Source organism: Zonotrichia leucophrys, chromosome 11 (assembly GCF_028769735.1).
Source record: "Zonotrichia leucophrys gambelii isolate GWCS_2022_RI chromosome 11, RI_Zleu_2.0, whole genome shotgun sequence".
NCBI lineage: Eukaryota > Metazoa > Chordata > Aves > Passeriformes > Passerellidae > Zonotrichia > Zonotrichia leucophrys.
The window spans coordinates 7,957,959-7,974,883 of record NC_088181.1 but is presented as its reverse complement, the minus strand read 5'-3'; the positions used below and the strand labels follow the sequence as shown (position 1 = coordinate 7,974,883).

The following is a 16,925-nucleotide window of genomic DNA, read 5'->3' as shown; positions in this document are numbered from 1 at the left end:
GTGTTGCCTTATTCTGGGCTTCCCATTTGGTATTAAGGGCATGAGCTATTTTGACTTTCTTCTCCACAGTCGGTCTGTAGCTTTGAGTGAAGGTGTAGCAGATAGCCTGGGGACCTGATCTGACATCTCTTTCATAAAGCAAAATAGAGGTTTAAAAATATAAAATTAAACTTAGTGGAATGAGAGGAGCATCTATCTAAACTAAAGGACAGAGCTCCAAGCTTTTTTGGAGCCCTCATTTCTTGTGGGGGTCCTGGCAGGCCTGTGCTGAGCAGTGCAGGACTTGTGTGCCTTCTGGGATTGATGATGGCATTTGTGGTCACTCTCAGAACCTCACCTGACAGCATCCTGCTTGCCCTGTGTGAATTTAGGGATCCCATATCCAAACACTCCCTGTTCTCTGTGCAGCTATCACGAGAGTGCAGAGCAGAGGTGCAGAGAATCCTCCATCAGCGAGCCATGGATGTGAAGCTGGACCCAGCCCTCCAGGACAAGTGCATGATTGACCTGGGGAAGTGGTGCAGTGAAAAAACAGAGACAGGGCAGGTACTGTACACAATATGTTACTTTGTTTGCAAAGGGTGGGAAAGATCTAAAGGAGATAAAAGGATGTCTTGCTGCCTCTTGATAGTGGAAAACGTGTTAAAAATTAGTGCAGTTTGAAACATAATCTGCACCAGACTGAGACAGGTGGTGCAGAAAAGCTTTGCATGTTCAGATGTTAGTGGAATGAGAAGGGAGAAGGGGATAGTTTGCAAAAAGGGCTTTAAAGAAGCAACCCTACCTCTGTCAACCCTCTTATTTATACTATTCTATTACAAGCTTGATATTTCCCACATAAACTTTATCCCATTTCCATTTGGCAAGTACTGACATGCTTCCTGTGTTTGTACAGAACTGAACTAACATCTGCAGCTACTTAACAAAGTTTCAGCAGATACTTCCATGTTAAACTGCTGTGCCTGGAGGGCTGTAGTGAAGGGACCATTCTGCAGCAGGTGCTGTAGACACCCTGTCTTTCTGAGGTGCCTATCATAGGCTGGGTAACTAACCTCCCTTTAAGGTTATGGAAAGGGCAGGTTAAATGGGATGTTCCAGAAGTGAAAGCACATCATGCAGCTTTTGAGAACAAGTGGTAAGGTAACATCCTAGACCACCATTTTCAGTAATTACTATGTATGTGTGTTCTGGGAGTGCTAGTGGAGGAGTGGGATTAAATGAGATTTAGGACTTTACAAAAAGGAGGGCAGTTTCACATGTGTAACAATGTTTTAACCCCTGAATTTCAGTTTAGGTTCTTGGATCACACACTAAAATGTCTGTTTCTGTAGGAGCTGGAATGCCTTCAGGACCATCTTGATGACTTGGTGTCTGATTGCAGAGACATAGTGGGAAACCTCACTGAGCTGGAGTCTGAGGTGAGTGGATTTCAGCCCGGGGAAAAGGAATAGATGAGCATGTCTAGTTAAGCATGCCATTTTAATAATGCTGAAGAAACCTGAGGTTAGAGGAGCTGTAGAAATGCAGCTAGGGTCTGGCATCAAAATACATCCTTTTTACCCCATACAGTGCAGTTTTTCCTGGAGGTTCTTGAGGAAAAGAAATAACCAACAGTTCAGGATTTCAGGCTGTTGATGGCATATCTCCTGCTTTAAAGGTCACTTACCATACTAAAACTAGGATTTGCACAGGAACCCAGTTAACTTTAACACAAGTCAAGATATGTGATGGGACTTGAGATTTTGGTCTTGCTTGCAAGTAGTTTTGAGTACAGTATTGCAGCTTCCCTCCCAGCCACAAAAATTTGGCAAGCAATAATCACCAGGTACATCAGTAGAGGTTTCTGGTGACTTTGGCAGCTTTACTTCTTTTATGAAGCTGCATATTTGACTGTTAAGACCCAGACTGTTCCCCATATCTCTTAAAATTTACACTAGGGAAAATGCCCTAGGGAAAGTTCTCTTCCAGTGGTTAGAAACTTGGTTTTATCAGAACTATGCCAAATCTTCAACTCCTGCCTAGATGTAAGGTGATTTCTAATGCTCTAGCACCTAGTTTGGAGGAGAATGACTGAATTATCCAAGCCAGGAATTTCTGTGGAGCCCAGGCTCTTCCCTTAAGCTGGAAGGCTTGTCTTGCATTTGCCATGTTGCAAGAGTGAACCCCAGGATTTCCAGAGCTAAAGGGCAAAGCTGTCTGGATTGCATTTCTCAAAACCCTGTAAACTGGGTTGAATTTGAGTTATCACAAGTTTTTTCCAGAGTCTTTTTCTCTTGTGCATTCACTGTGAAAATGAAAAACTGTCTTTTCTGCAGGACATTCAAATTGAAGCCTTGCTGATGAGAGCATGTGAGCCCATTATCCAGACATTCTGTCATGTGAGTAGAGTATACTGTAATCATGTGAATAGCTTTGAGGAAAAACTCAGTGGGAAAAGTTGGAGAGTTTTAGTATTAGTTCTTGCTACACCTCAAAGGTAAAATCAGAGTTAATAATTTCCAAAAGTCTTTAATTAAAATATCACCCTGAAATATAAATTCTTAGTTCTGCTTAATGTTTCTGCTGCTATCAGAGCCTTAGCATCAAAGTTAGTTTGAAGATGTAAATTGCTCTGTAGTTGGCAAAAATCACTCTTTACAGTGAGTTAAATACTAGACTTTTTTCCTTCTTCTTTACATGCAGGCATGTCTAACCATTGTACTCTGTTCAGCTGCTCAGCACTGCTGAAATAACTTCACTTGTGTAGGGCTGAGTAGCTAAAGTGCAGTGGAAATCCCTAATTATAATATGTCATGTAAGCAGTGAGTCTTTGCAGTGTGTTCTCCTGGGTCTGAAGTGTGTCTGTTTCTGAGATGGTTCTTGCCTGAGCTGTATAAACAGAGCTGTGTGCTGCAGTTGTGTGGTGCAGCTCAAGGGTGGTCACTGGAAGTTCCATATTCCCTGGTCACAGTGGGCTACAAGAGTGTAAAACCCATGACTTGTAAAAGCAGTTTATTTTTATGCCTTTCCTCTCTTCTTCAGGAGGTTGCAGATAACCAGATTGATTCTGGGGACCTGATGGAGTGTCTAATACAGAACAAACACCAGAAGGAAATGAATGAAAAATGTGCAATCGGTGTTACTCATTTCCAGCTGGTGAGCAACGCTTTTTTCTGCTATCAGTGGAAGCCTGTTCTGTTCTTTCAGGGTATTGCTGGGAATTAGCTAATTATGAAATTAGCTCCTTCTTTGAAATTGATTTTTTTACTGTATTTAAGGAGCTCTTGTGAATTCAGGCAGTTGTATTTACAGGCCTGGTCATAAATGGTCACTTCTGGAGATGAATTTTTTTCAGCCCTTCCTTCCTCCTTGGCATTTGCTAGACAGGGTCCCAACTTCTTCAGCAGTGCAGCATTTCCCTTGCTGCCATATTACTAAGTTTGAACAAAAGTATATACGAATTGTGTGATTCAGCAAATGTTCTTTTTTTTTTTTTAAACCCTGGATGACTGAAGTTGTTTTTCTCCTCATTTCTCTCTTTCAGGTTCAAATGAAAGATTTTAGGTTCTCGTACAAGTTCAAAATGGCTTGCAAGGAGGATGTGCTGAAACTGTGCCCCAACATCAAAAAAAAGTAAGCAGATCCTGCCCAAACAGTATAAATGTGTAATTAAGTGACAGGGTATTTCATGATAGGACTGAAAACTTCCTTTAAAGACTGATTCGTTTGTATGTGTTCCCTTAGTGACTGTGTTCTGCTTAAGGTAGAGGCCTGCCTCTTAAAATTACTTCTGCTTTACTCCTGGATAGAAGCCTGTCCTCTTTATTTTACTTGCTATGAAATTAGCTAATTATTACAATTAGTGGATTGCATGTCCCAGAATGTCTTATATCCTTGCTAGATTTATTGTCTTCTAAGAGGCAGACTACTTTTGTTCTAGTTGCTGATCTGGGAAGGGAAAATATCCCACTTGTTTTATCTGGTTTATTCACTGCAGTCTAAGGGATTTTTTTAATGTCCTACTGCAATAGTGTAAGGCTAAATTACACACAAGGTCAGTCCTGTTTGTGGATAGCAAGACTATTTGCATTTTATGAGGTAAATGCCCTTCCCATAGTGTAAAAGGACTGTTTGCAATGCTGTGTAGGTATTCACCATCATCTATTTCTGAGATGAAGCAAAGCTTTTCTAAAGTGCTGACATGACTTAAGAGCAGAGGTCTTGCTGGGCAGAGGAGTTGGTGGCATTTTGAATGTCTTGCTGTGTGCTGATCTAGACTCCAATTTAGGTTTTAATTGTGATACAGTTACTTTACACAGAGCTGTACCCAGAAGTAAGCACAGATGCACAAGAACTTTATACTATGTTTGGATTATTGGAGTCAGTTTCTCTGGTGTGGTAATCCAATATCAACCTTGGCTGGTCTTAGTGAAGGGTGAATGAATAAAAGGCTGTTTTCTTTTCTGCAGGGTGGATGTGGTGATCTGTCTGAGCACAACTGTGCGCAATGATACTTTGCAGGATGCCAAGGAGCACAGGGTCTCTCTGAAGTGCCGCAAACAGCTGCGTGTGGAGGAGCTGGAGATGGTAAACATGCCTCAAACTCTTGTCCTCCCCACTCTTGTAGTGAGGACCTTCCATTAAAGCTTCCTGGTTTGTCCACCTTTGGGGCAAAAAAAAAAAGGAAGTTTGTTTGTAAGATATACCTTATTTATTTTTTCCCCTTTTCTTACAAGGGCTCAATTGCCCTTCATGGTGAAAGTACTGATTGTCTGCTTTAATGCCTTTAAATATAGTCTTGTGAAGGCTAAGGCAAGCTAAATGGTCATTGGAATTTCAGCTAGAAGTGATTATGTTTAGTGTTAGACAGCAACGTGCTACACATTCTGATGTCCTTAACATCCTCTAGGAGAGAACAAAAGCTCCATTTTACAGACTGAGGAAACAAGCACAGATGAAGCAACTCGACTCCAGCTGCTTCAAGTTGCTCAATGGATAAATAGGAGTAGTGTTTGTTCTGGTAGGCAAAGCTGCCTCTCAACTTCCTGCTGCAGTGCTTGCAGTAATAAACTCTTAAGTTCTTTGTCCTGTAGATACTGTTTAAGTGTCAAAGCTTCACCTTAAGTAGGTCCATATCGGGAGAGGCAGTACTCTTGCCTTTGTATGAAAGAATTCAGATGTTGGGCATCACTAAAATCAGGAAACTTCATTCACATCCTCCAGATCACCTACTAGATGGGTGGCTGTTAATATGTCCTTTAGTTTTCATGTAGAAAGATTTTAGTTGTCTTGGACAGTTGTGATGATGCCCTTTTAGGAGAGGCATTGGAAATAACTTGCTAGCTCTATAATTTGATTTAAACTCTTTCTTCAGTCTCAAAAGCTGAGAGACTGCTGCAGAGAATTCCTGAGTTGATTTCCTAACACCACTTCTCACACCCAGGACCCCCCTTATATTCAAAGAAACTCAATGCCTATTGTGAGGGTTACTTACTTTTTGTGAGTAGAAGTCTTCAGTTAAGAGGTTAAAAAAGTGAAATAGTCTCAAGTCCTACTTTAAGGCTCATGTTGTAATTTTTCCTGCAGACTGAGGATATCAGACTTGAACCAGAGCTGTATGAGGCTTGTAAAAGTGACATCAAGAATTACTGCCAGAACGTGCCCTATGGCAATGCTCAGGTAATGGAATTTATTAATAATTTACAATTTAATTTGTACTTTCATTTCAGAAAACTTTTGAAGAACACTTTTGCCCATGTAAGTGCAGCTTGAGATTTTCATTTTGATATCAGTCAAATATTTTGGTAGTAGTTTGGAATGTTAATTTCTTTCTTTTCCACTGGCCCTCTAGCATTAGTACTGGGTGAATGCAATGCTGTGAGCCCTTCATTCTTCAGTTTATGCTGGTGTCAAGCTATTAGCAGCTGTTTACTGCAAATGTTGCTAAAGATTTTGTAGGCATAATGTCTGCAGGATGAGATTTGTGGTTCTGGAATAAGTCCAAGAGACCCTCTTCATCTCATTAAACCTTTGTGAGAAAAGATGAGCTTACAGCCAGTCCTGGAAATAAGCATTGGTAATGACTTTGATAAAGTCTAAGCATTGGGAACTGAACTGCCCAAATGAGATGAAGGTGATCATTAGGGGAGCACATGGCTGTGTATGACAGAGTTATATCAACAGTGTGTCCATTATGCCTGCAATGTTGTGTTGTAGATTATTGAATGCCTGAAAGAAATCAAGAAGCAATTGAGTACACGGTGCCACCAGAAGGTGTTTAAACTGCAGGAGACAGAGATGATGGACCCAGAACTGGACTACACACTCATGAGGGTCTGCAAGCAGATGATCAAGGTAATGGTAGTGTGCTCATTTGAGAGGGTGAGTTGGAATATAAGAGCTCTGTCAGCTTTGTGCTTCCCACAAAGGCTTGTTACAACACTGCTGTGCTTTTTTCAGAAATATGATTGCATTTTTGCAAAGTAATCTGTTTCTTAACTCTGAATCAGGCTGAGGTTTCTTCAGGGCTCTTCTCTTTCAACTTCCTGATCAAAGTCTGTGCACTAATAAATTTGTCTTCCCAACTGCCAGCAGAATTGGTGAGGCAAACTGTGCTGAGACTCCTAATACAGTTTTCATCCAGTCAGTTTGGATTTGGATTGACTTTTAGCAAGGGTGAAGAAGTTATGATTACAGGGAAGAGTAAAATCTTCAGTTCACTCCTGATCTGGTGCACACAGACTTTTATCAAATTGATAGGGCAGGCAAAATCATGTATAACTTCAAATTAGAAATGAAAGCTGGAAGTGGCACCATGGAGAAAGCAGCAGTGAATGTTCATATAAGACACTCTTTCACAGTAGCCAGAATTCCAGGCCCTGGAACACTAGTATTAGTGGTCTGTATGTAGTGACTCCATATTTTGGCTGATGAAGAACATCCTGAGAGTTATTTGCTCTCCGGTTCAGACACATGTTTTTAAAAAGAGATCTGGGATCTCATCAAAGTAGTGAGGATTTGGAGATGCATAGCCTTATCCTAGACCCACAGAATTAGTTTCTAACAAAAGAAATTAGTACCTTGGTCCTTGGTCTGAATTTTGGGTAAGCTGGTTCACTGAATTTTGGGTAAGCTACCTATTCAAGGTAGCTAATTATTGTAATGAGCTCCTCACTGCTTTCTCCTTGTGTGTGGTCTCAGTTTGCCCTGAGTGGCACTAATAAACTCTTTACTGTTGTGTTGTCCAAGCAGCATTTGCACAGGACAGCAGTATGTGCATAGATTTAAAAGATTAGGTTTTTAGTTTGTAAAATAAATGGGAACAAAAGTAGTTGAGTATGAGACCTAATTCGGTGGGTATTTCTTTCCAAGTATACTGTTTCTTAAGAATAGAAAATAAAGGCAATTTGCTTTTGATAAAGCCAGTCAGGGCTGCACAGCTCAGTGCTCAGTCCATAAGCAGAGACATTAATGCCCACAGTCAATTCAGAGAGCAGCACTGAGAGGTTGGAGCTAGGCAGGGTGGCTCTGTACCTCTCTGTTGGGCAGGTGACTGTTCCCTTCCATGAATTGGAAGCTGGTGGTTGGGTTTGGGCTTTGTTTTTCCAAGTGCTTTTAGTGATGCATCTTGTGTTTTGGGGATTTTTTTGTAGCGGTTTTGTCCAGAGGCGGATTCAAAAAACATGTTACAGTGCTTGAAACAAAACAAGAACAGTGAAGTGATGGATCCTAAATGCAAGCAGATGATTACCAAGCGCCAGATTACACAGAACACAGGTATCTCCTTCTGAAACAAAACCAGAACTTGCTTGCTTGAGATGTTCTGCATGGCTGGAAGAGTATCAGTTTGTTTTATTCTCCTTTGGTGTTTTCTGTGTACACACTGACCTTAGTCAGGTTCTTGAGGGTCGGCATGTGTTGTTGAATCCTTCTAATTCCTGAAGCTCTTACCTCACAATTTGAAATTCTGTTATGAAAATATACTATTTCCCCCAAAAATTATGTTCCTTGATGGTAAAATGTCATCCAGGAAATTTCTATCCAACTCTTTCTGAGTGCTGTGCTCTGTAATCTGAAGAGATGTGTGCTCTAATGAAGTTCTGTCATCTCTCCTGCTTAGATTACCGCTTAAACCCTGTGCTCAGGAAGGCATGCAAAGCAGACATACCAAAATTCTGCCAAAATATCCTGAATAGGGCCAAGGATGATACAGAGTTGGAAGGTCAAGTCATCTCATGCCTGAAGTTGAAATATGCTGACCAGGTGAGTAGAGCTGGTGTCTGCAAAAGAGAAAATGTGCAGATTGTTCTGATCAACAGTCATTGAATAACAAATCAAATTTGGGCTTGTGATGTGTTCAGCGTATATAACAGGCTAAAGGGGCTTTTTATGTTCCTGCAGAAATATTATAGAATACAGGTTAGGGTACAGGTGGTTGATTTCCAAAGGTCATTGAGTGAGTTAGTGACTTTCTCCTCCAAACAGCGTCTCTCTCCCGACTGCGAGGACCAGATTCGAGTGATAATCCAGGAATCAGCCCTTGATTATCGGCTGGATCCCCAGCTTCAGATGCACTGTTCTGATGAGGTAGGAGAGTGACTCCATAGCTGCTTTTGCGATGAAAGCTCCCTTTGTGTAACAGGTTTTTGTTTCTCAGAGCATGCTTTCCTAATAAGTAAAACAAAAAATTCCCTTTGAGCTGCTTCTTGCTAGTCAGATTCTCTGCTGTGACTTTTTTCCGGTGCACAAGAGTTGCAGTTTCCTGTGCATTGCTGATATGAAGTTAATTATTTCATCTGGGATCTTATCAGTACTTGTGGCTATGGAAAAATCCTTCTTTCCAGTTGTCAAAAAGAAGTCAATTCTCTGGTCTTGTCAGCTTTAACTGGAATACAGTCAGGCTTTTTGAGTTTTTACTTTTGGTAACAGAGTTGGTCATGCTTCAAGTGTTACTTATTTCATACTTGCACATTTTTTCCATGCTGTTTTCTTCCCTGCCCTCCTCCTCAGTACAGTGATATTGACTTCTTGCTGCTGGCTTTCAAAGGGTTATGCATATTGCATGAGCCAGGCTGCATTTGGCTTTGGGGATTTTGGGGGGGAAGGAATCTCATCATGTATTCTTCAGCTGCACCCTGTGATGAACTAACATATTGAGATATAAAAGTGCTAAAAGGCAAGGATGATTGTTGTGAACTACTTATGTTAAAACACCTCTTTCAAAATAGATTTCCAGCTTGTGTGCAGAAGAAGCAGCAGCTCAGGAGCAGACTGGGCAGGTGGAAGAATGTCTGAAAGTGAATCTTCTGAAAATAAAAACTGAGATGTGCAAGAAGGTAAAGAAAATAAATTGGATGTTCTAAAAAGCTTCCATCCCTGCAGAAGTCTGTGAGTTTTTCCAGATCACAGCCTAGGTCATGTTCTAGCTAGTATAAGGCCAGAGTGCTGAAATTTCCCTATATGTCTCAGTTCTGGCCTGCAGTGATTCAATTCAATTTCAATTTGCCAGTGAAAATTATGTTGAAAGTTCCTCCTTTGCAATTCCAGACTTGAATCCTTTCTTGATGATGGTTGCCAAAGGTTCTTGTTACTAACCTGTTTCTTGTGCTATCTCCATTGCAGGCTTTCTTAGGCCCAGGCTGTGTGCTTGAGGGCTGTATGAATTGTGCCATGACTATGGCACCTGATTTCAGTTCTAACTGAAATAGTCCTGGCATACTGCCTTTGTCTTTTAGATTAATATCAGTATTTTAAGGAATGTTACAAACCAGGACATTTAATTAAGCCTAAACCAGCATTCATATTATGTCCATATCCATATATATGTCCTTATCCGAGAACGGTGGGGGTTTTCTCACCATCCTGAATTTGAAAAGATGGTACCCCTTTCAGAGACATTGATCAGCATGAGTTTTGTTCTGTCTCCTTTTCCTGAGACTTCCTTGTAATTTCCTCCTCTGCAGGAAGTGCTCAACATGCTGAAGGAAAGCAAAGCAGATATCTTTGTTGACCCAGTGCTCCACACAGCCTGTGCCCTGGACATCAAACACCACTGTGCTGCCATCCCGCCAGGGAGGGGACGCCGTAAGTGCTCGTGCTGTGCTTGTGTGACCTCTCAGCCTTGAGATACTTAACCTGCAGTTCTTACCTGTGTAATCCTCCATACAAGGTATTTCCACCAGTCATTTGTAGACACCAGGATGGAACAGCAGCAGTAGTGGTAGATGAATGGGAGTTAAGAAGTCTTTCCTTGTGTCCAAGTCTGTAGCTTAGAGAGGGCTCTGCCTGCAAGTGCTTGATTGGCAGTTGTGCATTAAAAGTCTGGAGTTGGTTTAGCTAAGTCTGTGGTCTGTTTGCTACGAGCCAAGTAATTCTTCACTGCAAAGCAGAAAACATCTAATTAGGGATTAGTCAAGTATGGTAACATGAATAAAAAATACAAAATTTTATGTCTGTGTCTTATATGAGCGTTTAAACGAGCATATGAGTTAGTTGGCCAAGCCCCTCTTTGGGCACCAGAACACTGTGATCCCATTTCCTTTTCACAAAACTGTGTGAAAAGTCAGGAAGTTAAATCTTTCAAAATGTATTGTTGTTCAAAAGAAATGCCTAACAAGCCTAAGGAGATAAGGTTGTGTTTTTTCCGAACTGAATTTGATCTTAGCTCTTTCTAAAGGCTGGTGGCATGGAATTCAGAGTGTACAGCCCTTTGAAGGTGCAGATTTATAAGACTTCATAAAATCTCATGTAAACCACATGAATTATATATTGGATACGTTCTGTAGTTTCTTTTTGGGAGTAAAAATTCCTTGCATCTCCAAATGCAATACTGAGCATAAATCTTGGTGAAATTGTTAGCTTCAGGCATAATCTGCCAGGTCTGTTTAGAAAGCCTTGTAACCATCACCCTTCATGAGAATGGAAGAGCCCTCTCTGCACCATATTATCAAAGCCACTGTTTCTATTTTGTAACACCATCTTCTGCAATTACAGAAATGTCATGCTTAATGGAAGCTCTGGAAGATAAGCGTGTGAGGTTGCAGCCTGAATGCAAGAAACGCCTTAATGATCGTATTGAAATGTGGAGCTATGCTGCAAAGGTGAATATGTAAATGATTTCCATTTTTTAATGCCTTAGATATTTCTGTTGCAAGATATTTATGAAAAACTTCAACTGTAATGAAATTCTTGTTTCCAAATGAAGTTTAGTATTTTGAGTTTGGTTCAGAAAAACTGAAATCAGGTTGTCTTCTTAGAACTTAGATCTTATTTTCTCTATGTCTGGGATGTGTCCTTAACAATGCAGAATTAAACTGTCTTTTGTGCACACAGGGCTTAGTCTCCTGCAGAGAAGGTGTGGGGCAATGAAATAGGGGCAGGAAAACTTCCTGTTATAAAGGTGTCTCCTGAACAGCAGCTCCTTCAGGTGAATCATTGCAGACCTGCTTTTTTCTGGTTCAGGCCAATTCTAGCAACGACAGGACGCCGCAATAGCAGCACCGGACACTAAAGCTGGTAAATGTCACAGCTGAGGGTTGCATGGAAAGCACAGCTTGGCTCATTTGTTCCCTTTTCACTTCCAGGTTGCCCCAGCAGAAGGCTTTTCTGACCTTGCCATGCAAGTTATGACCTCTCCATCCAAGAATTACATCCTGTCTGTGATCACGGTTGGCATCTGTGTACTCTTCCTCATCGGCCTGATGTGTGGACGCATCACCAAGCGGGTGACAAGAGAGCTCAAGGACAGGTAGAGCCTGGATTGCCTGCTGAAGAAATGCCTGCCCAGTGCCCAGTTTTGTACAGCCCTCCTCTGTATAGTCTACCCACCCCCTCTTGTGAGAGGAGAATTAAAAAAAAAAAATTAAAAAAAAAAAAATTAGAAAAGCAGCAGGTGTTGGCTCAGTTTTCCCATCCTGGATCTCATCCATGGCATCTTCATCCTATGAAAGTTTGTGTGCAACATTGGCAGCCCAGCCAGCAGCTTTTGTTACCCCTTTGTTAGCAGACTCTCGTTTACCTGCCTGTAGACAAGTCTCTGTTGTACTGTTGGAACTGCCTTCACTCTCCAAATCAGACTGATATGACCTGCAGCTCAAGCAGTTTTTAAGTAAATTTTTAAAGACAGACATATTCTGCATACCGACTATATGATTTAGGTAACGGTTCATACTGAAATCTAGTCATCCTCTGTGGCTGGGTGAAGTTGAGGCAGGAAATTAAAGGGTAAATTGCATCTTACACCACAGCTGGCCTTGTTTTGGACGTCTTGCTCGTCTGTGTAAAGCATCTTCAGAGCATAGTCTTGGACAACCTAAGGACACCAACCACTGGTGTCATCTCCTAGTGAATATCCTGCTTATGTGACTGTGGATTTTTTTGGCTGAAAAGATGTCCTTCCTTTCTTCCTCTGCTGCTCGCAAGATAGAATAAAATACTGACCAGGATTGAATACTCATGTGAGCTATACAACTTGTGTTTCAGTAGATTAAAGGCACAATGTAGACACGAGGTATGTAGAGCCTGTCAGTAGTGAACAGTGTCAGTGGGCAGGAAGTGCTCTGAGCAGTTACTCGGTCAACTTTTTTATTAGCAATGATGCAGTAAAATTCTAACACTCCTTTTATTTTACCTTGCTACTGCTAAGCTGTTACCCTCCCAAATTAACTGTGTGTAGATGGTACTGGCACACTGGCAGTGCAGTGCTCTGTCAGTGATGCAGAAAGCACCAGAACACCCATTGTCTTCTCTCTCTGTGTCATGGTTACTCGTGGGTCAGCACTGTGGTTTGTAACCACACTCTGAGTCTTAATGGTTTGCATGGTGGCACCGAAGAGTGGCTTTCATCTCCACAACTACAATCGATGGTGATAACACCTGGCATTTTCCTGGGATGTAGGACACAGGTGCCAGTCCTGCCAAGTGGATGGAAGATTGATAGTGTGGTATGAAAGGCAAAAACATCGGGATTTTTAAGGGAAGTAGCTTTTAGCTCTTGCATAGTTATCATCAACATGTGCATTTGTGCTATGTGTAGTTATACTTCCAGAACCTGATACTTACACCCGAGAGCCTAGAGAAGGTGTTTTGGAAAAGCTGCACCAGTAGTTGTGGCCTCTTCTTACCATTATCTGTGTTCCTCAAGTACAAGGAGGTGTGGAGCTCATCAGGCAGGTGCTTTGACTGAAACATGGGGTGTGTTGATGAAATCTAGAAGAGGCTGCACAAGAATCAATGTGTACGGGAGGATATGTTTGATTCACCTTTAGGACATGCTTACCCATGGGTGCTGTGGTAAAAACCATGCACCTGAAACTGTCCAGCTTAGGCTGATGCTTGAACCATAACTTTATTTTCCCACTTAGCACACTCCTATGTAAGACCTGGCATTTCCAGTTCTCCCCATTGTTCTCTAGAAGAACAGTGGAGGTGGTTTTGAGACACACTGGAGTGTGGACCAGCTGACTGTGGTGATGCTGTACACACAGAATGGCATATACCAAATACTGGGAGCTTTGGCTATGACTTTTTGCTGAAGCTTTTTGCGAACATAACTTCATCCTGCTCAGAGGATGGTGGCAAACTAGTATGGGTTCAGACTTGCTATGCTAGTGAGTCTCACAAACACTTCTGGTTTTGTAGCAAAGTACTGTGAACACAAACTAGCAACAGCATAAGCCTGAACAATGAAGTTTCAGTGGAGAGTTAGTGTATGGTAGGATTGCAGTTAAGTGGTGAGGTAAAACTGAATTTAAGCCTGAATTCCTTCTCTTGCCCCTCCCTGGTGCTAAGGGAGCTTGCCTGGCTGTCAGTCAGCATGAAGTGGAGCAGAAGAGAAACAGTTAATTTGGTCTCTTGAGGTAGCACAGGTGTGTAACTCCACAAATATTAGTTTGGCAACTAGAAGTGTGTGTTGTGTCACTCGAGTGAGTGTTGAAATGACTGCTGTCAAGATGGGTGTCCTCACAGAGCTGCCAGCAAGGGAAGTGGCATCTCGGTGCAGCCTTGCTTGCTGGCACGAGTCCTGCTTCTCCAAAATGTCTATCTGGCATTATGAAATTGCCATTGGAGGGCTTTTTTTAAACTGTTGTGACTTTTTGAGAAGGCATTTTGTAACTTGATTAGCTTGAAAGGCCTAATTAGATGGTTTATTGTCTAGAAATAGCATCTTCCACTAAATTCCGAAAGACATTGCAGTGAAAATTGTAGGTTTGTAGCCATAGTTCCAAATGTAAACCCTGTTCAGCTCTGAAGGTGACTTTCTTTACTTTCAGATATAAGGCTTGCTGGGTTTTTTCCTTTTAAATTTGGAGGAGGTTATGGTAAGGGTGCCTGAAGCATGGCATTAGGAGTCTGTGCTCTGCAGTGTATTAGTCTGTGGTTGGTGATGTTTCTGCCAGTGTCAGGCTCACAGTTTGTGTGAGTGCACTGTGATGCTGTTAGAGGTGTGTGGCCCAAGGCCTTTGGAAGAAAAAGTAGGATACTAAATAAACCTTTTGTCACAGTAGACACAGACCCACCTTTTAAAGGTTGGCAAGGGGTCCAGGCCATTTTATCATTCAGTATATTATCTTTTATTGTTTTAAAAAGGGATCTGCTACCACTGGTGATGACCAAATCTGGGTTTTTTCCCAACTAAAAATGTACAAGTCACAGTCTTGAAACATTCTCCTCCTTTTCATGTATACCTAAAAATCTAGAGGTTTTGCGAGCAGAGAAACCCACAGGAGTACTCTTCCAAAAATAACCTGGTTGTGCTGTTGCCAACACATCATCTTGCCTGCAGGTAATCATTTTCCACTGCAGGGAAAGAAACAAAGAATCATAGAACAGTTTTGAGTTGGAAGGGACCTTAACACTCATCCCTCTCCAACCCCTGCCTTGGGAAGGACACTTTGCACACTAGACCAGGGTATTCAGAGTCCCATCCAGTCTGGACTTCAACACTCCAGGGATGGGGAGTCCACAACCTCTCTGAGCAGCCTGTGCCATTGTCTCAGCACCCTGGTAAGAAACTGTGAGCAGTGGTTGTAAGAAACACTGCTGTTGCCTTGAATTTGAGAAAGCCTTTTTAACTTCTCTGTTCAACAGTGTCAGCAGTAGCTGCAGTCAGCCAGGACAAGTGGGTTGGCATGGAAGAGCCTGTGGTAGTCTTTCCTTTTCATGACCCTTTCCTCTCACTGGAGAAGTCTGCCTTCTACTGAATGCAGTTTAGGAGGTGATTGTTGGTGAGACTTGTTGCTGGTGCTCAGGGCATGGATGGAAGAGCTGGATGTTTGGGATCTGGCAAGGCATTCAGCTCTCCATTTGCTTCCTGCTGCTGCTGCTGCTGTGAGGGCTAACAAGGCTTCCTAAAGGATGGCATGTGTGTCAGGAACCGTGCATGATGTGCACCTCTATTCTCCACTCCTGCTAGCTGTTACAGTTCATTCTCATTCCCAGTAATAAGCTTATTTATTGTTTACCTAGGGAGTCTAATCAGGTCCTTTTGAGAATTTCAGCTTGGGATTCTCCTGCCTCACTTCTGTCATTAGGCTGCTGGAGTAACTCATCTGGGTGGGAACAAAATTCCTGGCACCTGAAGTATTGCCCACCAGACTGGGCTGAGTATCCGTTTTTCTGTGTCACTGCAAAGGGCTGGAAAGACCCTAGTGAAGGTTGAATAATTCTGTAGCAAAATGTTAGCATTTCCTCCAGAATCTGACACTGTGATATAATCAGTGTTGCTCTGAAAGAATCCACAGTTAAGTGCATTATATGGAAAATAAAATAAGGGTTGTGACTGTCTCGAGTACAGAATCTAACTGCAGGTAGGTACAGAGGGAAGAAATGGGAGAAGCCAGAGGGACTGCTGGAATCCCACAATGTTGTAGAGGAATTGTGTTGAAGCTGGATGGTGATTTCTGTTAAAATACAACGTTATTACTTAGTGAAAGAAGATTGTAGGGTTTTTTACTTTATTGGTTTTGTTTAGGGAAAAAAAAAAGGTAGTTTTGAGGTGTGTATGAGTGCACAAGTGTGGTATGAAACCAGAATGTTTCATCTAGCACCTCTGTCCCTATTTAAAGTACAGCTCTGGGACTTAAACAACTGCAGTGTGGATTTGTGTAAGAGCACGTTCCTAATTCTGGGGTTCAGATCCTCCAGGCAGCTCCCAGGTACTGGTCTTTGTCAGAGCCCTTGTTTGGTAGCCAGATCTGGCATTTTGCTTCCACCGATGAGTCATGGTTAGGGAGGACCCAAATCACACACGTGCCAGAGAGAATTCAGCTGGCACTGTCATTGTCCTGTGCTGGTGGAATTCTCCCTCTGCTCCACTGAGTTCCTGAATGCTGCCTGGGATAGGGAGGACTAACAGCGTTGCTCTTCACTAGCCAGAGGCGAGATTTTCTCCTTGCACAGCACCCAGATTTGATTCCGTAGCTGCCCAAACACAAAGATCCCTGCCAGGGTGAATCGCTGCACCCTGAGCCCCCAGCCCCTGCGTTGACTGAGTTAGATAGAAGTTCTCGCCTGGGAAATCCTGAACTAGGAGGAAAGGGAAAGGTGTGCCTGCCCCGTGGGAGGGAGGATCCATGGCTGTGGGTACGGGCCGGGTGCGGGGGAAGGGGCTCCCCGGCACCCGCAGTGTACAGAGCAGACCCAGCGGATTCCTGTTGTACAGCAAATGCTGTTTGAACGTAGTCTCTTTTTTTTTATTATTATAATTATTTTTAAATGTGACATTAACGAAACTTTTTTTTTGTAAATCGTTTACCCTTTCTGTGTATAAATCCTGGCCGCTCCTTGTTTCAGTTTGGTTTTTTTTGTTAGGTTTTTTTTTACATGTCCATGCTGTGTAATTTTGAGATGTTTCTGAACTTCTGAACATAATAATGTGCATTTTTTTTCTGTACAGATGAAATGGGAGAATTTAATAAAAAGAGTCTGCAGGTTTGTACTTGTGGTGG

At 42.1% G+C, this 16,925-nt stretch overlaps 1 protein-coding gene across 1 annotated transcript in view; it reads left to right on the top strand.

Moving 5' to 3' along the window:
* The window catches only part of GLG1 (golgi glycoprotein 1), an 83,660-nt gene extending 66,745 nt beyond the window's left edge, over nucleotides 1-16,915 (top strand). Inside the window, exons 12-26 of the mRNA XM_064722871.1 lie at nucleotides 409-546; nucleotides 1,332-1,418; nucleotides 2,316-2,378; nucleotides 3,022-3,135; nucleotides 3,524-3,612; nucleotides 4,449-4,566; nucleotides 5,566-5,658; nucleotides 6,196-6,333; nucleotides 7,632-7,755; nucleotides 8,099-8,241; nucleotides 8,464-8,565; nucleotides 9,207-9,314; nucleotides 9,942-10,062; nucleotides 10,972-11,078; nucleotides 11,562-16,915. Coding sequence (XP_064578941.1) covers nucleotides 409-546; nucleotides 1,332-1,418; nucleotides 2,316-2,378; nucleotides 3,022-3,135; nucleotides 3,524-3,612; nucleotides 4,449-4,566; nucleotides 5,566-5,658; nucleotides 6,196-6,333; nucleotides 7,632-7,755; nucleotides 8,099-8,241; nucleotides 8,464-8,565; nucleotides 9,207-9,314; nucleotides 9,942-10,062; nucleotides 10,972-11,078; nucleotides 11,562-11,729 — 1,713 coding nt within the window. The 3' untranslated portion in view covers nucleotides 11,730-16,915. The remainder of the gene's footprint in view (nucleotides 1-408; nucleotides 547-1,331; nucleotides 1,419-2,315; nucleotides 2,379-3,021; nucleotides 3,136-3,523; nucleotides 3,613-4,448; nucleotides 4,567-5,565; nucleotides 5,659-6,195; nucleotides 6,334-7,631; nucleotides 7,756-8,098; nucleotides 8,242-8,463; nucleotides 8,566-9,206; nucleotides 9,315-9,941; nucleotides 10,063-10,971; nucleotides 11,079-11,561) is intronic.
* Nucleotides 16,916-16,925: the final 10 nt, after the last annotated feature.